This window comes from Trifolium pratense, linkage group LG2 (genome assembly GCF_020283565.1).
Source record: "Trifolium pratense cultivar HEN17-A07 linkage group LG2, ARS_RC_1.1, whole genome shotgun sequence".
NCBI classification, from domain to species: domain Eukaryota; kingdom Viridiplantae; phylum Streptophyta; class Magnoliopsida; order Fabales; family Fabaceae; genus Trifolium; species Trifolium pratense.
In genome coordinates, this window is record NC_060060.1 from 14,986,018 (window position 1) to 14,999,367 (window position 13,350).

The 13,350-nt window shown below is 33.5% G+C and overlaps 2 protein-coding genes across 2 annotated transcripts; one reads left to right on the forward strand and one right to left on the reverse strand.

The window, feature by feature from the left end:
* Nucleotides 1-7,496: 7,496 nt before the first annotated feature.
* LOC123907485 lies at nt 7,497-10,055 on the reverse strand. The gene is made up of 5 exons (XM_045957784.1): nt 9,537-10,055; nt 9,286-9,363; nt 8,468-8,555; nt 8,187-8,329; nt 7,497-7,831 (listed from the first exon to the last, which is right to left on the reverse strand). The coding sequence occupies exons 1-5, from the start codon at nt 9,825-9,827 to the stop codon at nt 7,622-7,624; spliced, it is 810 nt and encodes a 269-aa protein (XP_045813740.1). The 5' UTR covers nt 9,828-10,055; the 3' UTR covers nt 7,497-7,621.
* Nucleotides 10,056-12,167: 2,112 nt separating this feature from the next.
* On the forward strand, nt 12,168-13,074 carry LOC123907486. Its single transcript, XM_045957785.1, has one exon. The coding sequence runs from the start codon at nt 12,338-12,340 to the stop codon at nt 13,052-13,054; it is 717 nt and encodes a 238-aa protein (XP_045813741.1). The 5' UTR covers nt 12,168-12,337; the 3' UTR covers nt 13,055-13,074.
* Nucleotides 13,075-13,350: the final 276 nt, after the last annotated feature.

Consider the following 13,350-nt stretch of genomic DNA (forward strand, 5'->3'; position numbering starts at 1 on the left):
TCAGGGTCAGTTAGTCCATCATAAGCAGGAAGGGGAGGAGGTCTTTCAAATCCCTTTGGAATAGGTGCTCGCAGGATGTCACGAGTTAAGGGACAACGAGGGTCCTCCTCGTCACTTTCCTGGGATCTCCGTGCAGGGGAATTGTCATGGTGAGTAGGAGTTGGGCTGCGAGAATAATGATCAGATTGATATCCTCGACTTGTAGACTGTCCTCGTCTAGCCATTGTAGTAAGTCCTTGAGGGGAGTGACGGTGTGGTTCTGCTCGGTCAACAATTTTTCCTTTTTTGCCATTTGGGGAGGCAATGCCCTCGCGAGGAGGAGAAACATAGTCTCTTTTTTTGCTGGGCTGCTCAATTCGTTCCAAGGCAGGGCGTCGTTGTTTGACAAGCTCCTGCCGGGGAGGGGATTGGGAAGCAGGTGGTCTCCGCGGGGGAGAGCTTTTCCTTGAGTTATGTTGGTTTCTCTCCAAGCGTTCAAGTCTTTTGTTTTGTTCATCCATCCTGCGATTTTGTCCTTGCAGAGCCTCGGTAGTCTGTTTTAGAGCAGCGACGAGTGCTGCTAGATCAGCGTTGGTCACTGAAGCTGTGGATAGATCAGTATCTGCTGTTTTTCCCTGCGCGGACTGTGGTTGCTTCCCCAACTGTTTCTCCGTTAAGACGACCAGGTCGCCGTCCTCGGAAGCCCAGGAAAGGTCCTGCCCGTCCCTGGAGTCAGTCTCGGGGAGGGCCTGGAGGTCAGTAATGCGAACGGGGGACAAAACAGTGTTCCGGGGAGATGTCTGGACGGCGGTATTCACGTCCTCAATGTCATTGTTGTTGAATTGTGATGAACTGGCCATGAGTGATTGATTGGTTTTGTTCTTTAGTTTCGTGCTCGAAATAAAGAAGGGGAGAACTCAGTTTTCCGCAGACGGCGCCACTGATCTTAACTGTTGATCAGAACAGGTAGATGGCCAGTTAGCAGTCCGTTGAGCAGGTGGTTGACGGCGGGTCGAGCAGCTGATCCACGGAGGGGGGGTTGTACCTACAGGTGCTCCGATGCCAAAGTCAGACAAGGAAAGAGAGCAAGAGAGATACTAGAGAGAGAAAGTAAATGAGAGAATGAATAATGTTACCTAGCTCTCCTGTATAGGAGAGCTTATATAGCCCCCAGCTCTGGGCCAAAGGTCCATCTTATTGGGTTGGACTTGCCAAGGCCCAATAAGATGGACTGCCAAGATATCACCCTTAGATAGTGGGTAGGGTAGTAATTTTACCCTATCTTGGTGGAGAGGTTGTTCCATGCTGACATGGAGGTGGTTGGGCAAGCCAGGTGGACTTTGTGAGGGTCTAGGTGGACACCATAGTTTTAGGTATTACTGACAGCATCTGTACTAATTAATGTTGTTTTTAATGACAAGTGTCAAATAGAATATATATTCCTCCGTCACAAAATATAAGAAAAAATTGGTTAAAGAAAATTGATATATTTAGTTAAAAAGTTAGACTAAATACAATAACTTTTCTCCGTCCCAAAATATAAGAAAAAATTGGTTAAAGAAAATTGATATATTTAGTTAAAAAGTTAGACTAAATACAATAACTTTCTTTAACAAATTTTCTCTTATATTTTGAAACGGTGAGAGTATATATAACACAAGGGAGTACTCTAATTTTGTACAACACCATGTGTGAAGTTAAAAACTCATATAAGATAAGTGAACCATTTATTGACGATCACATATCAAACACGAATGACAATCACCACACAATCAAGCACCATCTGATTCACCTGAAAAATATTCTATCATGAAGAAACAGTAGAAAGATATAGAAGTTCACCGAAAGAAAAAATCTTAAGTGATCCATTTGATCATTTTACTATTAAGAGTCTCACATCGATTGAGAGATGGTCTGACTAAGTGTTTATATATTAGAGACAATCTTCACCTTACAAGCCGGTTTTGTAAGGATGAGTTAGACCCAATACTCATTTCTAAGATACGGATTAAGAAAAATATATAAATGATCATGAAAGAGAATGATGTTTTTATTAAATCGCCATGATCAAGTATTAGTGTATTCATTATTATCATGCATGCAATGCGAGAGATGTTGACTTGAAAGTCACATTCCACTATAAAATATAAGTAAAATTCAATTTTAGGTAGGGGATTTTAACCGCCCAATCATGATTTAGTGGTGAAAATTATTTAATTATACTTTAATCTAGTTGTAATGTCAACCGTTCAATTTTAAATCAACAGTTGAAATTAATTAATGCATAAAATTGTGGATTTTTTTTAACTACAATGGATCCGGTCCATATTTTTACAAATGAGTAATTTACTATGAAACAGAGCGAGAGTGAGTAATAGACAACCAAAAGGCAAGTGCAAAATACTACTAATATCTAAGAAAGAGTTTAGTCATCTACTCATAAAAGATTATTACTATTAATGAATTTGATCTTAATCGCAACGTTCAGATCACGCGTACAACTTAATGTCAAATTTTATTTATTTTTTTAATTTACAATATTATCGATGAGGATCAAACCTAAAACCGAATATATATTATTAAAAACGACGGAGAAAATAGTGAAAAGGTCCGGAGGCATAACCCACTTTCAGTCGAGTCACCCAAAAATTCTATACTAAACATTCACCACAAAAACAGAGTGTGCCAACTCTTTTTCTTTATAAGCAAAGAAAAATTATTAGAATCAGTATAAGGGATATTCAAATTCATTGCAAAAGAGTCAAATCAAATAGATTGAAATTTGAAAGCAAGAAACTGGATTTTTGTGTGATTTTTAATTTTTTTTGTTTTTACTGCCGATTTAATCTGGTTTGGGGGTCAGTTCTGACATGAAGTAGTTTTAACCCCTTCCGATCGCAAGAAAAGGGAGAGAACACCAATCCGAAAAGAGAAGCAGCCACATTTACGAAGGACTAAAATTAATTAAAGAAATCCAGCATCCACTACAGCACTTTCCTTTAAAGGATAAAACTAGGTTTACCAAAAATTTCTTTACAAGTCAGATTCTCCCCAGAGTGAGATTGATATATTGTTCAAATTTAGTAGTGTAATACAGCAATCAGAAAAAGGTACTCTTCAATCTTGCTGAGCAGAACAATATCTTACGAATAATGCTAGCAACACACTCTCTTAACAAACACACTCCAACACACTCTCTTTTATTGGTTGAAATTCACATGGGTCCCATAAAAAAATGTGGACCTATATAACTTTTATGGGACCCATATAAATTTTGACCAATAGAAAAAAGTGTGTTAGAGTGTGTTTGTTAAAGAGTGTGTTGCTAGCACTCCTCATATCTTACATGGAGTTAAGGTATGTCGTGAGCCCACAATAGTTTAACTTATATTTTAAAAATATTTTATAATAAATTTTTAAGTAATTTTTTCTAAATAAATTTTCTTCATGACAAATTTAAATATCGATTAAAATTAAATAGATCCGTGCAAATACACGGGTTTCTAAACTATTTTTTTTTTTTGTAAAAGATTAAACAATGATTCACAAATAAAAGCGTTAATGCTACAATCGGCTCATAGATAGTTAAAGATTTCAGTAAGTCTACTAACCATATATTAAAATGAAATACTACTACAAAATCTTAATTTGTCCTCATCAATTTTAATAATACTCAATTTGTTTTTCCTTATATTTTATACATATTGATCACCAAGAATACCATCAATCAATGATATGCATGACAACACCAACCAAGTATGAAGTTTAAATTAAAAAAAATAAATTTTAATATTAATAAATCATACACAATTCTCTCATTCTCATATATGAAATATGACTCTCGGAGTCATGCATATCGATCACTAGAAACTCCCGCAACTACTTATTACATGCATAACACCAACTTATTGGAATATATTAATACCACAAGTATAATAATTTATTTGATCAATTATTTTTTTTTTTATATTTTCTTTTGTACTTTTCTCCTTTATTTCCTTCCATCTTTTTTGCATAAATTCGTAAAAATAAAAGATAATTGTGCAAACTTACAGAGTACATTGCTACTATACAAAAACAAAAAGATACATCTCTAACTATTTACAATATTATTAAAATAAATTTATATTCATCCAAATATTTATAGATATTATATGGGATTTGGATCTTCTCCGTGTTTTTTTTTCCTCTCATGTTGGTCATGTTTTAGTAATCCTAACCATTCAATCGCTTTTCTTCTCTCTCAACTTAAATTTTTTTTTTCTCTTTGTGATTTACCAACCCTTGAATTAAGAAAATGAGAGACAACATTGAGAGAAAAAATTAGAGAAATCCAAATCCTATTATATATATGTACTACTACTAAAAAAATATTAAAGTGGAAGAAACGCAAAGAGTAAATAGTCAGTATTTCACTATGGCACAACAAACCAATGGTGAAGATCTGAATCAGAATAAAAAAAAATATACGGTGATGATTTAAAAAGAGAAAAGAAAAAAACGTGAAATGAAAAAAAAAAAAAAAAAGACTAATAACCTCCACACGGCTACATAGCATAACCAAATTCATAATCATGGTCGGTAAATAGTAATAGCATAGCAGGACCAAATATGGACTCATCTATAATCCAAACTGTAACATAAACTGTGATTAATTAAAAGTACTATTAATTTAAAATATATTTAACTTAAAAATTGTGATTAATATAACTTTCTACATTTACTTTGTTATTTGTATTGGTTTTATGTATTTTTCTGCATATTTATGTCGGTCTTAATTTTGCACGTGTTACATGCATTACACAGTTGGAATGACTTTTATTTTAATTCAATAATATTTGCTTTTTCATTTTAAAAAATAGTTTAAAAGGTTAAAGATCCAATTGACAATTTTGACAAAAAAAAAATTCCGACAATCATCATCATCAAATCTAAACTATTAGAAAAAGATCGAACAACTAGCATTCTAACTTTAGCTAATCAGACCAAATGTAAGTTACGTGCAATTTTCATCAAACACTTTCGATTTACTAAATGCAATAACTACAATAAATTTTTGTCCAATAAGTAGAATTTTATTGAATATGCCCAAACCTAACATGAGCTGCGAAAACTCTAATTGCCTTCTATGAAAGGTTGCAGAAGTTCCATCCTATTATGTCGGACTTAAAAGAACATCATACAAAGTCGTACTACAATAGAAGGCCAATCAAACAACACTAAGGCCCATGAACACCAAATAAAGGCTAGAGAATAAGCCATCACACACACCCTGAATACAAATAGAGAGACACTCCTTATGAGTTATGAACCTAATAAACAAGAATTATCGCGTTGCCTACTACCATCATGAATTATCGTTGGCTTAAGATTGCCTTTCACTTATAAACCATCTAGAATTGGACATCTAAAACATGACTTAAGTAGTCAAATAGCGGGTGGAAAATTGTTCTTTAGACCCCTCTGCATTGTTCCTAGGCCCCCCAAACTAACAAAATTGTCCCTAAGGTAACTTCAGAAGTTAGAATCTGAAACTAATACGGTTCGGAAGATAGGATCCGATTTTACTTTATAGGTATATGAATATGAATGTTGCTAAGCAAAAAAAGATATGATCCAATTGCAAAGAGCTTACACAAACACTATATATCCTTGAATATCTCCAAACATACCCATAATCTATATTTTTACGGATAAATTCCAATGAATGGAAGAATATTTGAACAGAGCATCTTGCAAAAATTGGCTATTTTCCAGAGAATTTAGGGGACACCAACATTGTGCTCATCCCTAAATGTGATCAACCGCGTAGTATGAAAGACCTCCGACCCATCTCTCTTTGTAATGTGGTATATAAGATTGTGTCGAAAGCGTTAGCAAATAGATTACAGCAAGTCCTTAATAAATGTATATCTATTGAGCAGTCCGGTTTTATTGCGGGGAGATCCATCACGGATAATGTGCTTGTAGCTTCAGAAATTATACATTATTTGAAGTGCAAGACAAGAGGTAACAAAGGTGAGGCAAACTTTAAAAATTGATATTAGCAAGGCTTACGATTGTGTTGATTGGAGCTACCTTTTTAGTATCATGGAAAGAATGGGATTTCCTCAAACGTGGATCAAATAGATTAGAATGTGTGTCACTAATGTCAAGTATCATGTCTTGATGAATGATGAGCGCGTAGGACCGATCATGGCAGGAAGAGGACTTCGATAAGGTGATCCTTTATCGCTTTATCTATTCTTATTGTGTGCTGAGGGTATGACGGCACTTATAAAGCATGCTGAGCAGAACAACATGTTACATGGAGTTAAGGTATGTCGCAAAGCTCCGGCCATAAGCCACCTTCTTTTTGCGGATGATAATCTGCAACACTTTTGATGTAATTCTTAATTGTATTGTCACTATTATTATGATTGAAATGTCATAAGTTTGTTTGTCAAAAAAATATTTGAACAGAGCAACTACATTATATAAAATCGGAATATAGAATATCATGTATATCAATAATCTGCAACCTTAAATAATGGGATTATGGGAGATCAGTTTAAAGAGGTGTATTGAAGTTATCCATTGTACATTAAATGAAAGTATATAATGGACATAGAACATAGGACAAACGATGGAAATAAATTATCAAAGAAACCATCTAATCTATTTTATTTAATGAAGATCAATGGTGTTGAATAAGCAAAAAGAATCAAGGCAGCATCAAAATTATGCAAGTTGTGGAAAAATTAAGAAATTAGATCACAAGTCACATAATTTTGACAATCACAGTACAAGAACCATGGCTAATTTGACAATCAGATTTCAGAAAATCCATTGATTTTGACAATAAGATTACAAGAACCATGGCATACTCTATTTTGGCAATTTGTGAACCTGAAATATCAATTTCTAAACTTGAAAAATCAATTGCTTTGAAATATCAATTTCTGAACTTTCCTTAGTGATCTGATAAAAAGAGAATTGAAACAAAGATGTTCATAGTTAAAGTTGAATGAAGAGGGAAACTAGCGAGTTGAGTCATATAAGGGTATTTCGGAACCTGCTTTCCGAAGTTACCCGTTTTCGGATCCTGGATACAGAATGAACTGCAAAAATATGTTTCACAACTTCCGAAATCTGGGAAAAATGTGCATTTTGGTTCACAACTTCCAAAATCTGAGTTTCTGCGATATAAACACAAATTCGGATTGTATTTTACGAATCTCAGCACTGTAACTTCCGAATCTAAAAAAGGATTTGGGTTGGGTCTAACTCAACCCAAACGCCTAGAACTGGATACCTGAAGTGTAACCTGAGTGATCAGATGGCAGCGATTTCATTCAATATGAGACTAACACTTTTGAATGCAGCAATTGGAGTTGAGTCTAACTCAACCCTTAAACCGATACAAAACACCCGCCTCTCACTTGTAAACATATTTATAGGCCTTATTTCATCCGATATGTGACTCTTAACACCTCTTAATGCGGAGTTTGGTTTTGAGATGCAATAAAACAGTAAAGTGAAGATACTAAGACATATACATTATATTTCATCCTAATATATATACAGAATAAAAGTAAATGTCACTTCTTATCCTTACATTCTCATGGGTGAGAGTGATGACATTTAAACATGTATCCAAAGTTTAATTAGATTCATTGAGCTTGGATAGCAAAAAGAGACAACTAGAAGAAAGAAAGACAGAAGCACAGAAGCAAAGCAAATCCACAGGAGTTTGTATAGTAGCCTTCTTACCTCTGTCAAACAAACCAATCAAAAGCAGCATCACTATAACATGACCAACCTTGGTTTTCAGTTCATTCACTGTTTTTATATCCAACCATTTTGGACGTTCCTGCAAAGAACAAACAAATGAACCAACATCAAAATATAATGTAGTATGTAGTATCATGAGTTTCATACACTTTGATAACTAAAAATATAACAATTTTGTTGCCTAGTTAAATTTTATTTGCATTTAGTTCCTCGACTAAATGAAAATGATTTCATATTTTTCTTAAGGATTAAAAATATACTCCCTCTGATCCTTTTATAAGAGACAAGTAGACAACTGGGTCAATAAAAATTGATGTATCTGAAACCAAATACATCAACTTTTGTTGACTCAGCTTTTCCTTTTTCTTATTTTTTTCTAATGTCCTACTGACTCGGAATAGGTTGACAAAGAAAAAGAATGTTGAAAAGCTAACCTTCAAAGTAAATAAGCCAAATAGATTGGATCTATCAGAAGGATTTTGATCTGGCAGAGAGCTTGCACTATCAAGATTACTGACAAAGAGCTCATAGAGTCCCATTCCAAAGACCAACATCACAGTTCCTAAAAGATAGACATCTAGATGAACAATGAAATAGAAGTTAGAAAGAAGAGAAACACAAACAAGGCCACTTAGAACAATGAGACACTTACACAAGAAACAAATGGAAGAAAAAAGTTTTATATAGAAGAAGTGTTAAGATAGGAGACACTTACCAAGAGCTTCTATCAGCAATTGCATTACTTTACTACGGTTTACAAATACAAAGTATTCCAAAAAAGACACTGCAACAAATGAAGAGCCCTGCATGTAAATTTGAATAATAATGCATTAAAACAAAACTCATTGAATATATATAGCATAATGTTTGTAACATTGCTTAATTTTTTGAATGGAGGTATGTAAAATTATGACCTGGAAGTAAAATTCATAGATATAAGATCAAGAATGGTTACACCTAATTGACCCTTATCAGCACAAAACCATTTATCTGAATAATTTGCATGTAAAATGTATAATTCACATGTAGTTAAGAACACTAAATGTTGGTAACTTTGCAGACCCCTGCTTCATCTAGTATCAAACTAGCTTGTGACCGATCCTCAATTTTGGAAGCTTTCTTTGAGTACGGTCTAGAATTTAGACGTAGGCCTAACTCAACTCTAAAAACTATTTCATTGGCGTGGATTGCACACAACTAGACATCTGGAGCATGAAATTGGCAAGACACATGTACACGAATCTAGGAGAATTAAGCTCTGATAGCATATTAGAATTTGGATTTGGGCCTGATTAATCCCTAAACGTGTGCTTTTGTTAATGATGATCAACTGATAAGAATTGGCTTCAGGAACCCTTACTAACCAATATAGAATTAGTAAGGAACTCACTGAGACGAAGTGACCGTCTCACCTCCCACATTCAATGGTTCATTCCATTATTCTAACAAACATTTCATTGAGAAGTAGAATAAATTTGGTAAATTTGATCAAATACAATCATACAAACAAATAACAAAGTTTGAAATTGATACCTTGATGAAGCATAGAAATGATCCAATTAAAGAACCAAAAACTCCAAGAATAGCAAGAAACCGGCATCTATAAATCATCTACAAAATCCATCACACAAAATCAGACAGATCAAAACTCATATTCAAAATCATTCAAAGATAATACCAAACAATTAAATGCTCAATTGTATTCATTAACCATGCATTTTAATAATTGAATAACAAAAATAAACCAATAATTCCAAGACTCTCAACACAAGTCTTAGTCTTACCCTCTCAATTCCCTCTTCTATGCCTTCCAACTTCCCTGGCATCTCCTGATGAGATACAACAGAATCAAAACCAGAATTGGAAGCAACAAGTGGCGACGCAGGATTCGTCGCAGATGAAGAAACAGAAGCTCCTGAACTACTACTACAAACAAAATCTGAAAATCTATAACTTTTATACCCCAACAAAGAGACCCTTTTGCCATAAGAACTCAAGAAAGAATTTTGACACTGAATTAACATTGATGATGTTGAAGTGAATGGTTTCCGCACCAATGCATGTGACAGTTTCATGGTAGCAGTTAGTGGTTAAGATTTCTGAGAGTTTGAGGTTGTTGGTTTGAGAAATGTACTAGAAAAGTTTTTATGTGTGCATGTATGAGTCTGAAAAGTATCAGTGTCAAACACAAGATGGAAATTTTGTGATGAATTTGGTTTTGTCTAATTTGGTGCCACTAGTTAGAGAGAGAGAGGTGTGATAGTCAGAGTCATGGTTCTCTTTTTTCTTTTTTCTGACAAGTTGTGATAAATATCTTGGTGGATTTTTTGTACAAATCAACACATGTACGAACCTAAATCAACACATGATTTTGCCTTTGTCTAGTTTTGGTAACAAACATGACATAAAGACAATCACATTGTTATTACTTGTCTCTAAGTTATAAACCAAAACCGTTAAAAGGAACCGCCGAGAGGCATAGAGCAAAAGAAGTCTTGAGCAAAAGAGGAGTCTTGAATTCTCAAGACTTCTTTTGCTCTATCACCGTAAGGACGGAGAATCTATGGTTGTTTTGACTGTGCTATCGGAGGCTTTGAGGAAGTTGAAATAAGAGAACATTCATCTTAGGGTGAACCTTTGGAGAATTGAAAATTATAGGAATTTAGTTTAAAAATAAGACATAAGTTATATCGAAGAAAGACTTTATGTTTAATTTTTGACTAATATGTTTATTTAATTATAATTTTTCCTTTTCCAATTACTCAAAACTTCACAATATTTTATAAAAAAATATCTCTTGATAATGTAAAGTTTTTACTCAAGAACAAAAATGGAAATTTGAGGGAAAAAAAAGACGTGGGGGGGAGAGAAAAATACAGGGGAGAAAAGAGTAATCACTGTTTAGGCTTGCAAGCAACTTGGGCTAGACCATGAAATGCTATCAACTTAGGCCCGTTTCAAATATGAAAAATGAACGTGTTAAGCTTTGAATTTGCTATTTGTTTGACGAGATATTTTTTGCCGGCTTACTTGCTTCTCGTTTCTATATTTACTCTTCCGTTGTTTAAGTAACGGATGTTATAAAAATAATTTTTTTTTTAAATGTCATCTGTCACTTAAGTAGCGGACGTTATAAAAAATAAATTTAGTGGGATGTTTTTAAAGTGTATCTACTACCTAAGTAGCGAACAGAAGTATTTTTATAAATTTGTAGGACACGCTAGAAAATAAATAGGATGACAAAAGAAAATCTATTATTTGACATACTTGGAATTCATATGGTTACAACAACTAAAATAAGTGGAAATTCATCAATTGTCTCAAATATAAAATTTGAGTTTCGCATTTAAATTACAAAGTCAAATTTTTGTCACCAGAACTAACCATCTCATGAATAGATTTCGAGCGCCACGCGATACAATTGATTAGTTAATGTTTCAAAATTTAATGTTGGTTCATTAGAACCATATAAATCGATACCCAGAATCCCCATTAATAAAAAAATAGAAGCTCATGCAGTGTACAAAATAAACTTCATAGCTGAATACAAACGTTTTTTTCCTCCATATGGATAAAAGTAGGTAAAAGGGAATTAATTCAACTCCCACATGATGAAAAAAAGTAAAATGTCTCGAGAAGAGAATGGTCCAATTTGACCGTCATACATTGCTAACATCAGGAAATTAAATAGAATAATGGGTATTCTCGAGTAACATGTTTAATGGTTTATTAATTCAAATATCAATACACCGACTTAGCAAGAAGATCCATTGAATTTCCCTCATCCAATGATCACGTTAAATCTTTAAAGCCAGGAAATCAACAAGTAATAAAAGAGCTGATAACTTAGTATCTTCCATGCAAGTTTGGTATTTACTTTTTCTACAATGATATTCACTCAAAATTTATATTTTATCATTAGACAAATCCTTTGAACAAGTTAAGAAAAACACATCTTGCAATACACTCATTTTTTTTATGTTTCACTTTTTTCCTAAACAGAATCGTTTTATACAAGGGTTAAAAGAATGCATTAAAATCATTTTATACAAATTCACTTAGGTTAGCCTAACAGTGTTGGTTTGTGAATTTGACGTTCGCTTCTTTTAAGGTTTTAGGTTCTATTTTCCCAAATGCAATTTTGGTGGGCTAGTATATACAGGACAAAACTCTGATTTTAAAAGCGGACTCACAAGTGGATGGTGGAATTGGTCCTTCAAATTAGTCGGTCTTTATGTCAAATACTGAATTTAGAAAGAAAAGAAAAAAAAATCATTTTATATACTTCTTAAGATTATAACGATAGCCAAACCAATAACCTAGTTGGAGAATGAATACATAGGTTTAGTACTATGTTAACAAAACATATAAACAAATTAGCATATGCAACTATGCAAGGACACATATGCTTTAAAGCTAGGAAAAGAAGATACCAAAACCTTCTCACCAATTAGAGATAAAGAACCCAAATTTCTCCATTTCCCAAAACACCTCTCTCTCAAGTACTCTCACCCTCACAACATAATAAAACTCCCAAATTACCCCACATGGGTTGATTTTAATTTTTGTCACATCATTAATCTCCATGCCTTCCCCCCATAACATTAACCAAGAACATCATGAGACTATTCATCATGATCATGCTCAATCTCATCCTCACTTTCAATCTCAATCTAATCCTCAACCTCATCATAGACCACACAAAAAAAGACTAGTAACTCACCAAAATGGTAACACACATTTCTTAATTTGGGTAGCAGCAATTCTATGCACAATATTAGCCATAGGAGTTGTAATTGGAGGAGTTGGAGTCTTCGTTGGTTACATAGTAATTCATCCAAGAGTACCTACAATAAGCATATCACATGCTCATTTAGATCTTTTCAGATATGATTATGCTGGTCTTCTACAAACACAATTAAACATATTTGTGAAGGCACAAAATGGGAATTTTAAGGCACATGCAACATTTTCAAATATTAAATTCAAACTTAGCTATCAAGGACAAGGTATAGCATATATGGTTGCTGACCCTTTTGATGTTCCTAAGAATAATTCCAAGGTTTTGGATTATGTTGTTCAATCTAATTTTATACCTTTAACTCCTGATCAAATGGAAGTAGTTGATGAATCATGGAAGAGAAATATTGTTGGATTTGATTTGAAAGGTGATGCTAGGACTCAATGGAGAATTGGACCTTTTGGTTCTTTTAAATTTGGTTGTAAACTTGAGTGTACACTTAGATTTCATCCTTTGAATGGTAGTTATATTCCTTCAAGATGCACTTCTCAATCCAAATGATAATTCCTTCTTTGTTTCCATTTTGTTTAGACTATGTTGTTGTTATGTATACACACAATTCAACATGGTCTTATTCTCTTCTTAATTTGTTTCTCTATGTTCTACCCTCATATCAATTTAGTCAAGAATTAGTACCAATAGATAGATTAGATAATTTGGTTTATGAAGTTAATAAAATTTTAAATTATTTACCAAGATATTTTTTGGTTATATTAGTTTTTCTAGATTAATTTGAGAGACTAAATTGACGGATTCAAAAGTATTAATGTGAAGAAAAAAAAATTAAAATTTGGAAA

Coding starts and splice junctions, on each gene's coding strand:
- LOC123907485 (XM_045957784.1), bottom strand. CDS start 9,827: ATGAAACTGTCACATGCATTGGTGCGGAAACCATTCACTTCAACATCA. Junction 9,364..9,536: donor TAGAAGAGGGAATTGAGAGG/GTAAGACTAAGA, acceptor TGGATTTTGTAG/ATGATTTATAGATGCCGGTT. Junction 8,330..8,467: donor ATTGCTGATAGAAGCTCTTG/GTAAGTGTCTCC, acceptor TTGTTCATCTAG/ATGTCTATCTTTTAGGAACT.
- LOC123907486 (XM_045957785.1), top strand. CDS start 12,338: ATGCCTTCCCCCCATAACATTAACCAAGAACATCATGAGACTATTCAT.